The 17,786-nt window shown below is 46.8% G+C and overlaps 1 protein-coding gene and 1 pseudogene across 3 annotated transcripts; one reads left to right on the top strand and one right to left on the bottom strand.

The window, feature by feature from the left end:
• Gm12251 (predicted gene 12251) lies at window positions 2,201-3,089 on the top strand (annotated as a pseudogene).
• On the bottom strand, window positions 5,235-16,744 carry Lypd8 (LY6/PLAUR domain containing 8). 3 transcript variants are annotated; one of them, NM_001083884.1, is made up of 7 exons: window positions 16,678-16,744; window positions 16,067-16,131; window positions 13,389-13,491; window positions 12,911-13,024; window positions 11,008-11,166; window positions 8,920-9,054; window positions 5,235-5,699 (listed from the first exon to the last, which is right to left on the bottom strand). In NM_001083884.1, the coding sequence occupies exons 3-7, from the start codon at window positions 13,441-13,443 to the stop codon at window positions 5,395-5,397; spliced, it is 768 nt and encodes a 255-aa protein (NP_001077353.1). In that variant the 5' UTR covers window positions 13,444-13,491; window positions 16,067-16,131; window positions 16,678-16,744; the 3' UTR covers window positions 5,235-5,394. The 3 variants fall into 3 exon arrangements, with proteins under 3 accessions (NP_001077353.1, NP_081615.2, NP_001317126.1); NM_027339.2 differs by lacking the exon at window positions 16,067-16,131; NM_001330197.1 differs by lacking the exons at window positions 16,067-16,131; window positions 16,678-16,744 and adding an exon at window positions 15,119-15,130.
• Between the last annotated feature and the right edge of the window lie 1,042 nt (window positions 16,745-17,786).

Below are 17,786 nucleotides of genomic sequence, written 5' to 3'. Positions count from 1 at the left end.
CAAAAGTAGGTGACCACTAAGAATGTGAAATGTTATGAATAAACTAGCTTGACCTCTGATTATTTATTTCAAGAAATGTGAATTTATCATTTGATCAAAATAAGCTAATAAGCTAATTGAAGTGGGTTTTTGGCTTTTTTGTTGTTGTTTTGTTTTGTTTTGTTTTTTGTTTTAAGACATGAGTGAAGTCTTGCTTTGTTTCCCAGGCTGGCCCAAATTCCTGGGCTTAAGGCATCCTCCTGCCTCAGCCTCCTGAGTTGCTGGGGTAATAGGCATCACTGTCATGCCTGATCAACATTCTTTTCCCAAAGAATGTCCATGACACCTTGTCTTTTTTTTTTTTTTTTTTTTTTTTTTTTTGGTTTTTTTTCAAGACAGGGTTTCTCTGTTTAGCCCTGGCTGTCCTGGAACTTTGTAGACCAGGCTGGCCTCAAACTCAGAAATCCACCTGCCTCTGCCTCCCAAGTGCCAGGATTAAAGGCATGTGCCACCACTGCCTGGCTGCACCTTGTCATCTTTAACCCTATCCATTTTATTCACCACCTCTGAAGACACACAGACTTTCTTAAATGGCTTGACTTGAACTTCAAAACCAGTAGGCTAGGATACTCTTTGGGCATTCAGTCACAGATAAGATACATGAAAGATTCTGTTAGAGTTGTTCTTGGTGGTTTTCGTTGATTTGATGAGTCTGTGCTTGTGCCATGTGCTGAGGAGTCAGTGGCTATTGGTTTTCCTCACAGTGTGTTTACCTAGCAGCGGCTCCTTAGCCTGCTCTTCCAGTATTTGCATATCCACTACCGGAAAGTGCCTAACAGTTCCTCTTCAGACATAACCCCTCCAGCCTTATTTTTCTTCAAGAGAATTGGTATCCTTAAAGAGTAGTGGTAGTTCTTAACTCAGTTTTAGCTATTTTAATTTTTAACTTTACTGCCTAACTTTGTTTTTCCTTACAAAGGCCTCCAACCTGTGACCTTCAGAAGGGGAGTGCAGAACCTAAGCACCTGTCATCAATTCAACAGTTTTGCAGAAGCTACAATAAAATACATAAAATACAACAGTCGTGTTGTCACCTGCTTTCAAAGTAGCTTCTGGTGATTAACAGACATTTTTAAAAGAAAATGATCATTGTGAGATTAAGGCTTTATCTTAAAGCAAAAACATAAAAATTAAAAAAAAAAGATTATGGTTTGAAAGTGTTGTGTTGTATGTCAAGCTGACAAAATGTGGGATCTGATGATTGGCTTTAACTATCAGCTCAACTTAGAACAACCAGGGAAGAGGGTCTCCATGAGGCATAGTCTATATTAGGTTGGCCTGTAGGTATGTCTTGTTGTGCGTTGGGGAGAGGGGGGTATCTTAATTAAGTAACTGATATGCAAAAACACATTCCACTATGGGTGGTGCCATTCCCTGGGCAGGGGGTCCTGAACTGTATAATAAGAAATCAAGGTAATCAAGGTGATGCTGTGTGTATATGTTTCTCTCTGTTCTTAACTATGGATGCCATATGACCAGCTGCTTCACACTCCTGCTGCTGTGACTTCTGAATGTCAAAACTGTAGCCTGGAACTGTGGTCTGAAATAAGCCATTTGTCTCCTAGAGTGTGTGTGTGTGTGTGTGTGTGTGTGTGTGTGTGTGTGTGTGTGTGTGTCTGTGTCTGTGTGTGTGTGTCTGTGTCTGTGTGTGTGTGTGTCTGTGTGTGTGTCTGTGTGTGTCTATCTGTGTCTGTGTGTGTCTGTGTCTGTGTGTGTCTGTGTGTGTACATGTATATGTATATATATATATATGTATATATATATATATATGTATATATATATATATGAGGGTGTCTATGTGTGTGCCTTTGTGAGTGTCTGTGTGTATGTCTGTGTGTCTGTGTCTGTGTGTGTCTGTGTCTGTGTGTGTGCCTGTGTGTGTGTCTGTGTGTGTGTGTGCCTGTGTGTGTGTCTGTGTGTGTACATGTCTGTATATATATATATATATATATATATATATGTGTGTGTGTGTGTCTGTGTGTGTGCCTTTGTGTGTGTGTCTGTGTGTCTGTGTGTGTGTGTGTGTGTGTGTGTGTGTGTGCGCGCGCGCGCGCGCGCCTGTGTGAGACAGCAACAGACATGAATCTGGAGCACTGGATGATGGCACTCCTGGTTTTGTAACTTTTCATTTAACATGAAATGCAAAATAAAAAGCTAAAGTGGGACACTAAGGAACATGGCGGCGGCTACAGCCAGGGTCTGTTGTCGTGGGCTCTTGGGGGCCGCTTCCGTAGGCAGGGGGGCTGGGCGACCCTCTGTGCTGTGGCAGCACGTAAGAAGGGAGAGCACGGCGGCTGACAAGCGCCCCACTGTCAGACCCTGGAGTGATGTGACCCACAAGCAGCTCTCAGCATTTGCAGAGTATGTGGCTGAAATCTTACCCAAGTATGTCCAACAAGTTCAGGTGTCCTGCCTTGATAAGTTAGAAATCTGTATCCATCACGATGGAGTCATCCCAACGCTGACTTTTCTCAGGGATCACACCAATGCACAATTCAAATCCTTGGCTGACTTGACGGCAGTGGATGTCCCAACTCGGCAGAACCGTTTTGAGATTGTCTACAACCTGCTGTCTCTGCGGTTCAATTCTAGGATTCGTGTGAAGACCTATGCAGATGAGCTGACGCCCATTGACTCTATAGTGTCTGTGCACATCGCGGCCAATTGGTATGAGAGGGAGGTCTGGGACATGTTTGGAGTTTTCTTTTTTAACCACCCTGATTTAAGAAGGATCCTGACAGATTATGGCTTCGAGGGACATCCTTTCCGGAAAGACTTTCCCCTCGCTGGCTATGTTGAGCTTCGTTACGACGATGAGGTAAAGCGGGTAGTGGCTGAACCAGTGGAGCTGGCACAAGAATTCCGCAAGTTTGACCTGAACAGCCCCTGGGAGGCTTTCCCTGCCTATCGCCAGCCTCCTGAGAGTCTCAAGCTCGAAGCTGGAGACAAGAAGCCTGAAACCAAGTAACTTCAAAAGCATGTAGATCCTAGAGGAAAAGGCCTCACCTAAGGTTGTCTGTAAATAAACTCCAATGGACATCCTCTCCTTCAAAAAAAAAGCTAAAGTGGACCAGAGAGACTGCTCTGTGGTCAAGAGCAATTGCTGCTCTTGCAAAGGACCTGGATTCTCATCCCAGAAGCCACATCAGGCTGTAACATCATCACCTGTAACTCCAGCCTCAGAGGATATGGCACCCTCTTCTTCTCTGTGAGCACTGTATTAATGTGAACACACACACCATACATACATACATACATACATACATACATACATACATACATACATACACACATACATACATACACACATACATACATACATACATACACACATGCACACACCATGTACACAGAAGTCATAAAAATTAATGGTTTTAAAGATCTAAAGTAAGTCAGAACCAGCACAGTGATGTGTGCCATTATAGCCCCCATGGTGGCTTGCTCCTGCTTCGTTGTCAGCAGCTCTGAACAGTAAAAATTCTTGTTGGTTCAACACCTTTTGATTTCATTATTACAGAAAACCCTATTGTCCAAAACCAGTCCAACACCCACCTTACTATTAACTTGAACCATCCAAGCTTGGGCCTGAGTGGTTGTCATGTCCCCTAGGTATCTGCTTTAGAATGGCTGACCAGGTTCAACTCCCTTAAGTGAAGGGACCAGGGCTTTCTGTGTCTATATTACACCCTGCACAGTACATCCTCCTAATTCCAGGCTCTAAGCGCCCTGTCCTCTGTCTTCCTGAAGATTTGATCATTTAACCAGTGAGAGCAGTCTGGTCCTCAGAAGTCCTTCTGCATATTCCCTTCTTGTTCTTTATAGTGACTTTTTTTTTCATTTGCTGTGGGCCTCTGGACACAGCCAGGACAATTGATGAATACCAGATTGAAAAGCTGCTGAAATTCTGTGTTGGTACCAGGAACAGCACAGGACATGACAGGGCTCAGCTAGGATACTTCCTGCATGTAACTATATAGGCAGTAGTAGGTGGGATGTTGTAGTACAGGGATAGTGGAGTGCAGGGATGCTGGAGTGCATGGATGATGGAGTGCAGGGATGCTGGAGTACAGGGATGATGGAGTGCAGGGATGCTGGAGTGCATGGATGATGGAGTGCAGGGATGCTGGAGTACAGGGATGATGGAGTGCAGGGATGCTGGAGTGCATGGATGATGGAGTGCAGGGATGCTGGAGTACAGGGATGATGGAGTGCAGGGATGCTGGAGTGCAGGGATGCTGGAGTACAGGGATGCTGGAGTGCATGGATGATGGAGTACAGGGATGCTGGAGTGCATGGATGATGGAGTACAGGGATGCTGGAGTGCATGGATGATGGAGTGCAGAGGGATGATGGAGTGCAGGGATGATGGAGTGCAGGGATGATGGAGTACAGGGATGCTGTAGTACAGGGATGATGGAGTGCAGGGATGATGGAGTGCAGGAATGCTGGAGTACAGGGATGCTGGAGTACAGGGATGATGGAGTGCAGGGATGATGGAGTGCAGGGATGCTGGAGTGCATGGATGATGGAGTACAGGGATGCTGGAGTACAGGGATGATGGAGTGCAGGGATGCTGGAGTGCAGGGATGCTGGAGTACAGGGATGCTGGAGTGCATGGATGATGGAGTACAGGGATGCTGGAGTGCATGGATGATGGAGTACAGGGATGCTGGAGTGCATGGATGATGGAGTGCAGAGGGATGATGGAGTGCAGGGATGATAGAGTGCAGGGATGATGGAGTACAGGGATGCTGTAGTACAGGGATGATGGAGTGCAGGGATGATGGAGTGCAGGGATGATGGAGTACAGGGATGATGGAGTGCAGGGATGATGGAGTGCAGGGATGATGGAGTGCAGGGATGCTGGAGTACAGGGATGCTGGAGTACAGGGATGCTGGAGTGCAGGGATGCTGGAGTGCAGGGATGCTGGAGTACAGGGATGATGGAGTACAGGGATGATGGAGTGCAGGGATGATGGAGTGCAGGGATGATGGAGTGCAGGGATGCAAGTAGAAGGTACCAGAAAAGCCATGGATTTAGCTTCTCAGATGCAAGATGGACCAGGAACAGAGACGTCATTGAGTCCGGAGGCAAAGAAACACCTATCTCCAAAGCAAAGACCCCACCTCCACCCAGAGATGAGAAGGGTTGGGCAGTGAATAGCAACCAGCCCCAAACATATCAGAACAGATTGTCTAGACCTCAAGCAACACTTTAATAAAGGAGATACTGTGGCTGCTAGCATTGCCTGGAGTCCTGTGACTTCCAACCCACTGGACAGTCTAACTGGAAGGTATATGAAGAGAAAGGTGTTGACACCCATGGGATACTGGATGGAGCAGAGCCCAGGAACCTCAGAACAGCAGCTTCAGAAGAAGAAGGCTGCCGAAGATAGAGGAGGTGAAGGAAGCTTTGGTGCCCATGCTAGCCTGTGGGGTAACAGAGGCGGGGGAAGTTTTGATGCCTGGTCGGGTAACAGAGGTGAGGGAAGTGTTGGTGATTGGTGGGATAGTGGTGGTCGAGTTGGTATACTCAGTGGGTTGCGTACATTCAACCGACTTGAAAACAAACTCTCCAACTGTTGTGTTCCCAGGGGACAGGAATTGACAAGTAGAGTTGCTGATATCAGAACAGCCCTTCAGCTCCACTCTGCCAGAGCCTGAAGAAGTAAATGAGACAATCAGAACTCTGCACAACCCTCTGCCCAAGTCCCAGCCCATGCAGTTATTTATCTGCAAGGAGTTGAACAGTGTGCAACAACCCCTTGACTCCTGGAAGCCATCTTTAAGGAAGAAGTCCAGAGTTAAGAATACCACATAGTAGTAGTCCAAGAACTATGGAGGTCAGAGTCCAGGCCACTCCTCACCAACCCCAAAAGCCACTGAGGCTGTGAGAGGTGGGTTGCAAACCCAGACTTAAAGGAGAGCTGGGAGGTAGTTCTTGGGTGCCCATCTCATGCTCCTGTGCAGCTGTCCAGAAAAGAAAAAAAAGCCAAAAACAAACCAAGTACAGTGGTGCACACCTGCAAGTCCAGTACTTGGCAGTCTGAGCCAGGAAGACCATGAGTTCAAGGCCAGCTATGTGGCAAGACTCTATCAAGAAAAATACAAAAGGGAGGGAAGGGCAAAAGAAGGAAGAGGGAGAGAAAGAGGAGAGAGGGAAGGAGGAATCAAAAGGCAAAGGCAAGCATGGGTGACAGGCTCAGGGTCTGTTCTTTCTCTCAACTCTCCATTCCGAAAGGAATGGCTCCACCCAGCATTTTCTTTTAGAAATCTTACTCCTCTGGGTCTGACTTTTTCCTTGAGAAAAATGAAAAGTGCACAGGAAATTCTCAGCATCTCTGTCTTAGTTCTGTTTATTTAAACATAGTTTCAGACTCAAGTTGTAGGGAAAGGTCCATGGCTCTTTCAAAGACATAGCTATAACAGCAGCTACTTCTGAGGGGTTGTGCCCCTATGAGGCTGTCAGCTGCAACTCAACTGTCCCTAGGAAACAGGGAGCTCGCTGAGGACTGAAGGGGCTCGAGAGTGTGAAGGGACTCAGTGCAGTCAGACTGTATTGTGTGAAAGAGACCACCAAGCCCCAAGAAGAAAACAGTTTGTTCTTGCTTCACCCCAGGTACCAGTGCTGAGAGCTGAGACACTCTGCATTAGTCAGGACGGTGCTTGACAAACCTTGACAAGCAGGAAAAAGTCTTGGTTTGTGGTCTACCTGGCTTTGAGCATTAATGAGGCTACATCACCAGGAGACACAGGAATGAGATGAGCATAGAAATTCTTGGCAAAGTACCTTCCAGTACCCTTAACACTAATAAAAAGGACATCCCACCAAAGGCAATCTACAGATTCAATGCAATCCCCATCAAAATCCCAACACTATTCTTCAAGAACATGGAAATAAGAAAGAAAGAAAGAAAGAAAGAAAGAAAGAAAGAAAGAAAGAAAGAAAGGAAGGAAGGAAGGAAGGAAGGAAGGAAGGAAGGAAGGAAGGAAGGAAGGAAGAAATTAATTCTTTGGCACAGCTTCCAAATTAAAAACCAAGGCAGGTTCGAGGCCAGCCTGGTCTACAAAGTGGGTTCCAGGATGTCCAGAGCTATACAGAGAAATGCTGTCTCGAAAAACCAAAAAAAAAAAAAGAAGAAGAAGACAAGGCAGTATGGGTGCCTAGAGCATTTCAAAAGGAAAGTGTGACCTTTGCAGTGGACGAATGTATGTTTTACATGTGTGAGGCCTCTGGGAGACAGAGAAGACAGACAGAAAGACACAGAGACTGACTGAGAAAGTGAGAGGGAGAGAAAGCAGAAATTCTGAGATATGAAAGTTTATAGAGGCAGTTAAAAAAAAAAAAAGAGAGACCAGTGGCTGCCAGAGAGTTGGGCACAAGCAAAGCCTGAGCAGGTGCTCACAGACGTCTTTCAGGACAAGACTGTCCTCTATGTTACACTGTCATGGTGGAATGCACTACATCAGGAGTGACCCTGAGGTAAACTGGGGACTTAGGTAACAGTAAGCACCTGTGTAGGCTCACCACTGTGGTGAGAGCTTTGACAATGATAGCAATTACACGTGAGCCAGGCAGCAAAGGTACATGGGAGATGTCTGTGCCTTTAACCCAGCTTTAGTGTAGTCCTAAAATAGCTCTTAAAAATAGGTTTAGGGCTGGTGAGATGGCTCAGTGGGTAAGAGCACCCGACTGCTCTTCCGAAGGTCCAGAGTTCAAATCCCAGCAACCACATGGTGGCTCACAACCATCCGTAACGAGATCTGACTCCCTCTTCTGGAGTGTCTGAAGACAGCTACAATGTACTTCCATATAATAAATAAATAAATCTTTAAAAAAAAATAGGTTTAAAGGTTTAAAAAAAAACAGAATACTTGGATATCCTGAAATCTCTGTGGTTCTAGTTAAGCTTTGAAGTTAACATTAAGCAGAAATTGAAAGGAAATTTGTATTTGGGTGCAGGTCTTAAGCTCGTATAAGTCTGAGCTGTTTTTTAGCTGAGACAGGCTGGTTATTGGTTTTTGATTGGTACCTTTTTTTTTCCTTCTTGGACATCACTAGACCACATTCCCAAGAGTTCTGTTAGCCAGGATTGACACGTTAGCCAGGAGGACATTACACATTCACTTCTGGCCCTGACTCCTGAGACGGCCCCACCCTTGCCCTCCTGTCCTCCTCTCCGCCCACCATCACAAAAGATCAGCAGCGCTCCACTAGAAACTCTTCTAGGAAAATAAGACCAGAGCTACAGGGCAGCAGTGGTCGCAGAACTGTTCCTTTAGCAAGAAACAAACACGCACTGCAAGCTGCCAACAAGTTGCCTGGGTACGCTGGCAAAATGATGGCCATTCTCAGGTTACTTTTGTAGAAGAAGAGAAATAACTAGATGGCCCTAGCTGTTCCAAGTCAACACCTCTCAAGATGTAGAAGAAAAGTATATATAGGTATTAAAAACAAAAGTCACAGAGGCAGGCAGATTTCTGAGTTCAAGGCCAGCCTGATCTACAAAGTGAGTTCCAGGACAGCCAGGGTTACACAGAGAAAAACAAAAACAAACAAACAAACAAACAGTCACACACCTCCACACCTAAAGAACAGTGGCAGTTGAGTAAAGAAGCAACTGCCAGGAGGGCCAGGCAGTCAGATAGCTGAACCTGGGGTGTGACTACAGAAGGGCAGGAGAATGGCAACCAGATGTAGCCCTAGACAAAGAGCAGAAGTAGTAACCAGCAGAAGGCTTCCTGGCAGTCTCTAACTGAAAGACGTCCTGAGCTAATCCTCCCTCTGTTTCTTCGATCCCCAGCTCTTCTGCTGCAGCACAGCAACTTGAATCTCGTTTCAATTTGAGCCCATTTAAGTAGCTGAAGCTCCAGTCTTACCATTTACCATCTCCGCAATGATGAAGACACATTGTTCTCCTTCGTAACACTTTTGGGGTTTCTCCTCGCAGAGTGTTTTGTTGTGACCATAGCAAGACATGCACTGCATGTCAGTTACATTCTGTGTTCCGGATTCTGGGTAGAGGAAAGCCGTTACTTAGATTCACGTTATCACACTGTCCTGAGAGGCAGGAACAAGCACGCAGAAAAGCTGCCGGAAAGTCTACATTCCAGGAACCTCAGATCTAGCCCTAAAGACACATGCTTTGCCCAAAGCTTTCCTATGCACAGCTCCTGAGATTCACCCCTGTAGGCCAGCCAGTTCTCAAGAATGGTGATCCACAGTGGGGTAGACATAAGCGAGAAATAAAAGAATACAAGCTGTAGTCAATGTTAACATCAGCTGACTGTTTGAAGCCTTAGCCAGCAGGTGTCTGATTGCCATTAAGACTTGTTCTGAGCAGATGAAAATGGTCCATTTTCATATTGGGATAGAGAAAAAAAAATGTTTAAATCACATTGAGAGCAAGCCTTACCCCTAACTGCCTGTGCTTATGATGAGGAACCTCACCATCTCTGCCCACATTGTTTGTTTTGTTTTTTTTTGTTTTGTTTTGTTTTGTTTCTTCTTCTGAATCAGTGGTTCTCAACCTGTGGATCATGACCATCAGAAAAACACATATTTCCATTGGTCTTAGAAATTGCTCAGTAGCAAACTTACAGTTATGAAGTAGCAACAGAAATAAACTTATGGTTGAGGGTTTCAATGGTTGTGGTCCACAGGTTGAGAACTGCTGCTCTAAATGGAGACGTTGATCTAGAAAACCACTTCTCAGACTGTGGTCCAGGAACTCCTGGGTCCCTGAGACCTGCAGAGATTCCAAATGGTTAAAGCCACTTTTATAAAACACTGAGATGTTATCTGCTTCTCTTACTACTCCTGTCACTTTGTGTGCATGCAGAAGAATTTTCCAGAAGCACCACATAGTGGATGAGACCCAATCAGATTTAATACACAAGCAAATCTGAGATCCCAGTTTCCTTCTCTCTTCTTTTTTTCTTTTTTTTAAATTAGATATTTTCTTTATTTACATTTTAAATGCTATCCCAAAAGTTCCCTATACTCTCCCCCTGCCCTGCTCCCCTACCCACCCACTCCCACTTCTTGGCCCCCAGTTTCCTTCTAAGCCAGGAGTTAAACACTCTGTGAAAAAATATACTGGGGCAGGACTAAAGAGATAGCTCAGGAATTAAGAGCACAGGCTGCTCTTCCAGAGGACCCAAGTTCAGTGCCCAGAAACCATATGGCATATTACAACATATAATATATGATATACTAGCATATATCATATATTAGTATATCTAATTACATATACACTACTCATTAAATATTTTGGAAGTTACTTCTAAGTAAAACTCTTAATAGTATTAATATATATAACTTACTGTTTGTTTTTGTTTTTTGAAACAGAGTCTCACTATGTAGGCCAGGCTGGCCTTGAACTTGGCTAACTGATTTTCCTTTTGAGTATTTGAATTAAGATCTGTGAATTTGCTTAGCTTTAATTTCTAACCTGGTAGATGTTCCTAGATGGAGACCATATAAACAAAGACTTGGGGAGTCTTCAGTTGTTACTGAGACTTAAAATGTTGCCAGGCACGGTGGCACACACCTGTAATCCCAGCACTAGGGAGGCACAGGCAGGAGGGCTGAGTGAAAGCCACCCTTGGGTCCATAGCAAGTTTGAGGTGAGTCTAGACTGTGGGAGACATTGTCTCAAAGAACTTCTTAGTTGAGGCCCCGAGATCACAAAACTTAAAAATGACTAACGAGCATTTGCTTCGCTTGCCACAAGAATGGCCCATGAAATCCCTGTCTTCACCGAAGAGAAAGCAGGGTGTTTGACCTGCTTTAACATCCCCCATGTTTCTTATGTAACTGCTATAAGTCAGATGCTAACGTTATCCAACTGGGTGCAGAAGTGCCTGGACTGGAGACATCTACCCCTAGCCAAGCAAAGCAAGCAGAAAAGCAAGAGTGGGGTGTGAGGGTGTGGCCCAGGACAGGCTGCTGGGCCCTGTACAAACCAGAGTGGGTGGCATTGCAGGACTCTCCTTGGCAGCACTGGCTTGCAAAATGGTATCTTTGGTCATCAAATAGATGGACAGTGAAGGCCACCTCCGTGCTGTTCTCGGTGCAATTCGATGCGGAGCAGAACTTGTTCTGGTACACATGCAGGAACCCTCCTGCAGCAAGGCAAACACAGACGGTTAGCACCCGGAGAAGTTTCGGGGAGAGCAGCGTCCTGGGAAGACAATGCTTCCGACAGGGACAGACGACCTAAACCTCTGCTCAGCACAGTTTGGGAGAGACTGGAGAAGGATTCTTATACCAAGAAGAACCCAGCCAGGTGGCAATGGCACGTCTTTAACCCCAGCACGTGGGAAGTAGAGGAAGGTGGATCTCTGTGAGTTCAAGGCCAGCCTGGTCTACATAGTGAGTTCCAGGACAGCCAAGGCTACAGAGTAAGACCTTGTCTTGGAAAAAACAACAACAACAAACAAACAAAGAGAAAACTGTTCCCCATCAGAGCACTCTTTCCTTTCAAAGATTAACAGAGAGATGGGTTAAACTCTGTCATTATACGTGCAACCCAAAAGAGATATATGTGAGCCCAGCACAAAGTTGTAAACTTAGATCTGTTAAAAGTTTTCATGATTTTGTTCTTGCCGTTGTTAACTACATCTCTTGTTCTTGAACATGAGTTTGGTGGTGACAATGTTATATCATGATGTCAAAAGGTTGGGTAAAATGCTTATACATGAGGGACACCAGAAAAATGGTGGCCTAATCTAACATATAAACAGCACACACACACCCAGGCCACTAATTTGTCTTAATGTCTCAAAAAGTACTAAAGCAGACTAGGTGGGATTTTTGTATATGATTCAACCTCACAGTAGCCAGCTGTGGTTCCTTCCTAGAAACTGCACGAAAATCCAGTCATAGCTATGCAATATGGAAACATCAGCTGCATGTGGCTGTTACATTAAATGTGGATTAGTCAAAATAAATAAATTAATGGATTGGGAGTGTGGTTCTGTGGTAAAGTGCTTGTCTGGCACATGCAGAACCCTGTATTTAATGCCCAGCACCACACAGACACATACACACACACAAACACACACACATACATACCAACCACCAAAAAACATTAAGTAAGTTAGCCGGCTATGTTGGTATACAATCATAATTCCAGCATTCAAGCAGTAGAGAATGACATCAGCTTCTTCAGTGGTTTTCCACCTTATTATTTTGGTCTGGACCTCACCAGTTTTAGGCTGGCTGGCCATCAAGCTACAGGTTCCTCTGGTCTTAGCTGCCCCCATACTGGGGTTAAAGGCATGTACTACCATGCCTTTGTCCATAGATGCTGAGAGTGGATACTCTTGGGTCCTCACGCTTTGCGCAGCAAGCACTTCATTGATTGACCCATCTCCTGAGCACCCTTGCTTAGATGTCAGCTGTTGTTCTTGCTGCTTTTGTGCATGGAAGACTGCTAAGTACCCTGAGAGATTCCCAGAGATCAGAATGCCTGGGGAGGTATTCACTAACAAAAACAAACAAACAAACAAAAACAAAAACATTTGATCTAGAAAAGATAGGAGCCCGCTGCGGATGGAAGAGATGGCTGGGGAGTGGAGGGGATACAACTGTCTCAGGCAAAACACCTGCCTCTTATTCAGCTCTGAGTTGCTCTTGCTGATTACAAAATGTATCTACAGTGAGGTTTCAATCAATGGAAGTGATTTCCATGACGTCACAGGGCTCATCCGATTGTCTGATTCTGTGCCCATTTTCCTATCCAGCTCCTGCTCACTTCAGCCACTGGGGAGTTGTCCGAATGACCCGGTAGTCTCTCTGCACTGTACTGCCCACCCTCTTTAGCTCCTACCTCCCACAAGTACCAGCGACAGCAGCCCCACTCACCTAGAGTGGAGTTGATAGAGGACTCCACACAACTGAAGGACTGCTCATTGCATTCAGTGGCCTGGCCATCACAGGTGCTATTGTACGTATAACACTGTGTACAATTCAGGGAGTCTGAGAGGACAAAGCATTTACAGAATACAGTCAACAGCCAGCAGACATTCACAGAGCACCACGCCTGCAACAGGATAAATATCCAGATGGGACGCCCAACTGTTCTCTAAGGATTCCCGAAATTAACATTGTGAGATGAAGCCATGCCCATAAGTTTTGCCTCATCATTCACTGTTCCCCGACAGGAAAAATCCAACCCCTGACCAACCACAGATTGGTCTTTCTGAAGGCAGAGTGGACACATGGGTCTTGCGCAACACAACAGGCCAGGTGGTAGGAACCACGGGATGCCAAGAGCAAGAATGTTTGGCCGGAGTGGGGAAAAAAAGCTGTATTGCAAAGGGGGCCGAGTGGCCTCTCTCACCTACAACTGTGATGGCGAATGCCGCAATGACACCAGCGATGAAGACGCCTCTCATGATGCTGGAGTTGGCTTCCCCAGAGGATGGGGCCACAGAGCCTCAAACCTGGAGAGACACAGAGGGCAGCCCAGGGTCTTAGAGGAATGCCTACCACCAAAGAGTGTTTGAAAAACGCTGAAACGGCATTAGTGCTGACTCTGCCCTTGTGTCTGGGGGAAAATATAAACCAGAGTTCTGCATGGGTGCACGGGGCTGTGACTCGTGTCCATGAAGTCCTGGTGCCAGGTTGAATTGAGGCTGCAGATGGGGAGACGGGCCAATTTCCAATTCTGCCAGGGCCAAAGTTTGTGCCTATCAGATTTCTGTCACTTCAACAAAATGCCTAAGATGGTCAATTTATAAGGAAGAACGATTCCCTGTCACCGATGGCTTCAAAAGTATCAGTTGGGCTGGAGAGATGGTTCAGCAGTTAAGAATACTGACTGCTCTTCCAAAGGTCCTGAGTTCAATTCCCAGCAACCACATGGCGTCTCATCTGTAATGGGATCCGATGCCCTCTTCTGGTGTGTCTGAAGACAGCAAGCGACAGGACAGTGTACTCATATACATAAAATGAATAAATAAATCTCTTTTAAAAAGAAAGGAAGAAAGAAAGAGAGAAAGAAGGAAGAAAGAAGAGAAGAGAGGAGAGGAGAGGAGAGGAGAGGAGAGGAGAGGAGAGGAGAGGAGAGGAGAGGAGAGGAGAGGAGAGGAGAGGAGAGGAGAGGAGAGGAGAGGAGAGGAGAGGAGAGGAGAGGAGAGGAGAGGAGAGGAGAGGAGAGGAGAGGGAGGAGAGAGGAGGGGAGGGGAGGGGAGGGGAGGGGAGGAGAGGAGAGGAGAGGAGAGGAGAGGAGAGGAGAGGAGAGGAGAGGAGAGGAGAGGAGAGGAGAGGAGAGGAGAGGAGAGAAGAGAAGAGAAGAGAAAAGAAAAGAAAAGAAAAGAAAAGAAAAGAAAAGAAAAGAAAAGAAAAGAAAAGAAAAGAAAAGAAAAGAAAAGAAAAGAAAAGTGTCCGTCATTTTGACCTATCATATGGACCTGTGTGGAAGGAGGTCGGTTCACCTATGGCAGCTAGGAAAGTACAAGGAAAGAGGAGAGGGCCCCATTGTCTCCCTCAATGAGCTAACTTCTTCTAGCCACCCTCCTTAAGGTCCCAGCATCTCAATGTAGAGCTGCAGGCTGATGAGCAGGCCATGGGCTTTTGAGGGATACTTGAGATTCAAATCCTCCCAGGGCCCTAGATAAACAGAGCTGCCCTGGGTTCTGAGTCCTCCTCACTTCCCTCTGGTTCTGTATTCCCCTCACCTCCCCCGACACAGATCCTGCGTCCCCTCCCCACTCCAGAGAGCCGTGGGTATTCTCCCTCCAGGGGTCTCCTGCACTCCCTCCCTGGGGTGCTCAGGGGCTTAGCTGCCTCACCTATGCCGACACCCATGAGCCCTTGCTATGCTTCAAGCCCTTTACACGGACTCATCTACCCACTGAGGCAACCCAGCATTATTCTTAGAACCTGGTCAAAATTGAGACGAGAGAAATGCCCTCAAAATCAAGCTCTTCCTCCAGAGAGGTGTCAGAGCTGGGACACGCCCGTTCCGCTCTGCCTCGTGACACACCTCAAAACCCCAGGCCTGGACACGCCAAAGCTCCTGAGTCAGATTAAAGTGTCACCAATTTCTCAGCACCTAGCATTCCTTACCTTCGAATCGTCTGGATTAGCTCTTGGAGGCTTGCTAGGCTTTTGCCGCGTTTGTTAGGATCCTAGCTTGTAAGTTTCGCTTTGCCCGAATAGCAGCATGACACAGAAAGCAAACATTTGCACGGAGCCCTCCCTGGTTATGATATTATTTACCCTATCAATGGCAGCCATGGCCAAATGGGGCTCCTCGGGTTAATCCACTCGAGGTAGATAACGACACACCTGTCTATCGGTACAGGAACCACTGTTCGGATGCTCAGTAGCCACGGATGCTGAGCAGGTGCTCCCAGCCGGGGCAGGCAGAACTCTCCCATTCCATGGAGCACTCCTAACACCACACCCCTGCACCCGAAAAGTGCTACCACAAGCCAGGCTGGTGTCGCCGTGTTCCCCAGACATGCAACCACGAGGAATAGCAAAAGCAGCTCAGGCTCAAAGCAGGGCACATGCCAGGCTCTTCCTATGACAGCTGCCACAGGCTGAGGAAGAGCTGGCCTTTTCCAGGAAAAACAGCCCTTTTCCTGCTCCATCCTGTACGGCCGCTCAAACACACAGCCCGTCACACTGCGCACACAGCAGTGTGGCCTTCTGGTTGACTTATTAGAGACTAGGGAAAAAGAAAAGAAAACTAGCCTGGTCAGAGGGACAGGAGACCAACGCGTTTCCCCAGTGGCCATGAAGTTTAGAAACCCAAAAGACAGATAGCATATGTCTTGGTTAGAGTATGTGACATGCGAGCTCTGCATTGAACTACGTATTCATTCACATACCAAGGCACCTCTCCAGGCCTGGCACCTCAACAGCTGGGGAAAAGACTTCTCAAACCTAATTACTGGGAAGGGGGAGAGGAAGAGAGATAAAAGATGTGGGGAGAGGCAACCATAGAAGTACAGTCATAGCACAGATCACCTCAGCTCCACCACCAGCCTGATGGTGAGTGAGTCTTACCTCCAGACCCAGAGAATTCAGGACCTGGCTAGCAGACAGCAGAGAGGCAGAGCCTTGTGGCAATCCTGTAGTGGGACATGAGGCCTGTTAATCATTTCTATTGGCTGGAAGAACAAGGGTCTTAGGTAGCCCTGGCTAGCCTCAAACTAACTTTGTAATCCAGGATGACCTTTAACTTGTAATGCTCCTGCCTCTGTATCCTGAGTTCTGGGCTGACAGACATCCACCATACCCAGTCTCTGAGGCACTAGGGAAGGAACCCAGCACTTCCTGATTCTTAGGCATATACTCCACCACTTGAACTCCATCTCCGGGGCCCTTCCTGACTTGCAACATTCAGCAGTCAGGTAGCATGCTTCCCAAATTGCTGCCATTTGCCGGAGAAGCAGGAGCTCAAAGGCAATGTGCCACACAGACAACAGAATGCCATGCAAGCAACCTCCCTCTCCCAGCCTCAACCTCTGCCACAGCCTGCCCATCTGGATATCGGGACAGCAGTGGGCAACGCTGAACCTCAAGACCATCCTGAACAGTAGCCAGAGCAAGCCTGAGTGCCCTGAGTGCCCCACTCCCACCTCCAGGATGCAGGCTCCAACCTCAGAGTCCCTCACCTTCTGGGTCCAGCCAGGGACACTATCCGGAGGAAGATGGAACTTGGCAATGTGTTGGAGCAGGTGTGGAAAGAGGCCTTATATAGTAGGTGGCTGTATGCTCTAAAAGCCCAGCTGCCTTCTGGGGAGGGGCCTTTTTGTTAGCCAAGCCCCAGCTTAGGGCTGTTAGATGGTGCCCTGCCCAACTGTAGTGACCCTTAACCCTTGCCCCTGTGTAGGTGGTGTTCTTTCTGAGACTTGCAGGAATTGGAAGTACAAGCCTTCCCCTTAGTGTGTGAGAGAACACAGTGTGTTCCTACCATCTTCCAATGTCAGCTGTAGCCTACTGGCTCACTTCCATAACCTGGGACTGGCATTTCTGAGTAACAGCCTGATTTACAGTCGACTCCCAGTTCTGGCAAAATCCTCATTTATAGATGAGGAATCCCAGCTATGGACGGAGGGATGTAACAGGCTTTCCCATGGCAGGTCACAGGGCAGGGTGGGATGGATCACAGGAAGGCCACACCATACAGAAGAAAAGAGTCTCAAGTCTTTTTGGCAAATGACTTAACTGGACTCAGTTTCAGAATTTTTCCAGCCAAGTTAAAGCTAAGCGCACTGTGCAGCTGCATGGGATGATGAGTGGGCCAGGAAGGGAAAGTTACCCACAGCAGGCTCTCCCCGGGACCTCCAGCAGGAATGACTGCCTTCTCTAACAGCCAGGGTAGCTTCCTGAAAGAGAGAGAGAGAGAGAGAGAGAGAGAGAGAGAGAGAGAGAGAGAGAGAGAGAGAGAAACTCTGCCAAGAATGAAACTGATAAGTGTACCCACACCAATGCCCACACCCTGAATTCAAACTCAGAAGTTCTTTACTCTTAAAAATAAATATCTCTTAGCCTGCTACGGTGGTACCCACCTTTAATCCCAGAATTTGGAAGGCTGAGACAGGCAGATCTCTATTAGTTCAAGGCCAGCCTGGTCTACATAGCAAGCTCTGGGCCAGTCAAGGCTACATAATGAGAGCTTGTCTCAAAAATAATAAATAAAAATACCTCTGTTACCTATCCCAGCTCTTCTCTCTCTCTCTCTCTCTCTCTCTCTCTCTCTCTCTCTCTCTCTCTCCCTCTC

Source organism: Mus musculus, chromosome 11 (genome assembly GCF_000001635.26).
Source record: "Mus musculus strain C57BL/6J chromosome 11, GRCm38.p6 C57BL/6J".
Classification (NCBI taxonomy): Eukaryota; Metazoa; Chordata; class Mammalia; order Rodentia; family Muridae; genus Mus; species Mus musculus.
This window is presented reverse-complemented; position numbering and strand designations above follow the sequence as displayed.

Bases quoted from the DNA above. Each gene is read 5' to 3' on its own strand.
- Lypd8 (NM_001083884.1), bottom strand. From the start codon at position 13,443: ATGAGAGGCGTCTTCATCGCTGGTGTCATTGCGGCATTCGCCATCACA. The intron at 13,025-13,388 runs GTGAGAGAGGCC...TTGTCCTCTCAG, and splicing joins ATTCGCCATCACAGTTGTAG to ACTCCCTGAATTGTACACAG. The intron at 5,700-8,919 runs GTAAGACTGGAG...TTACTTCTTCAG, and splicing joins CATTGCGGAGATGGTAAATG to GCTCTGGCAGAGTGGAGCTG.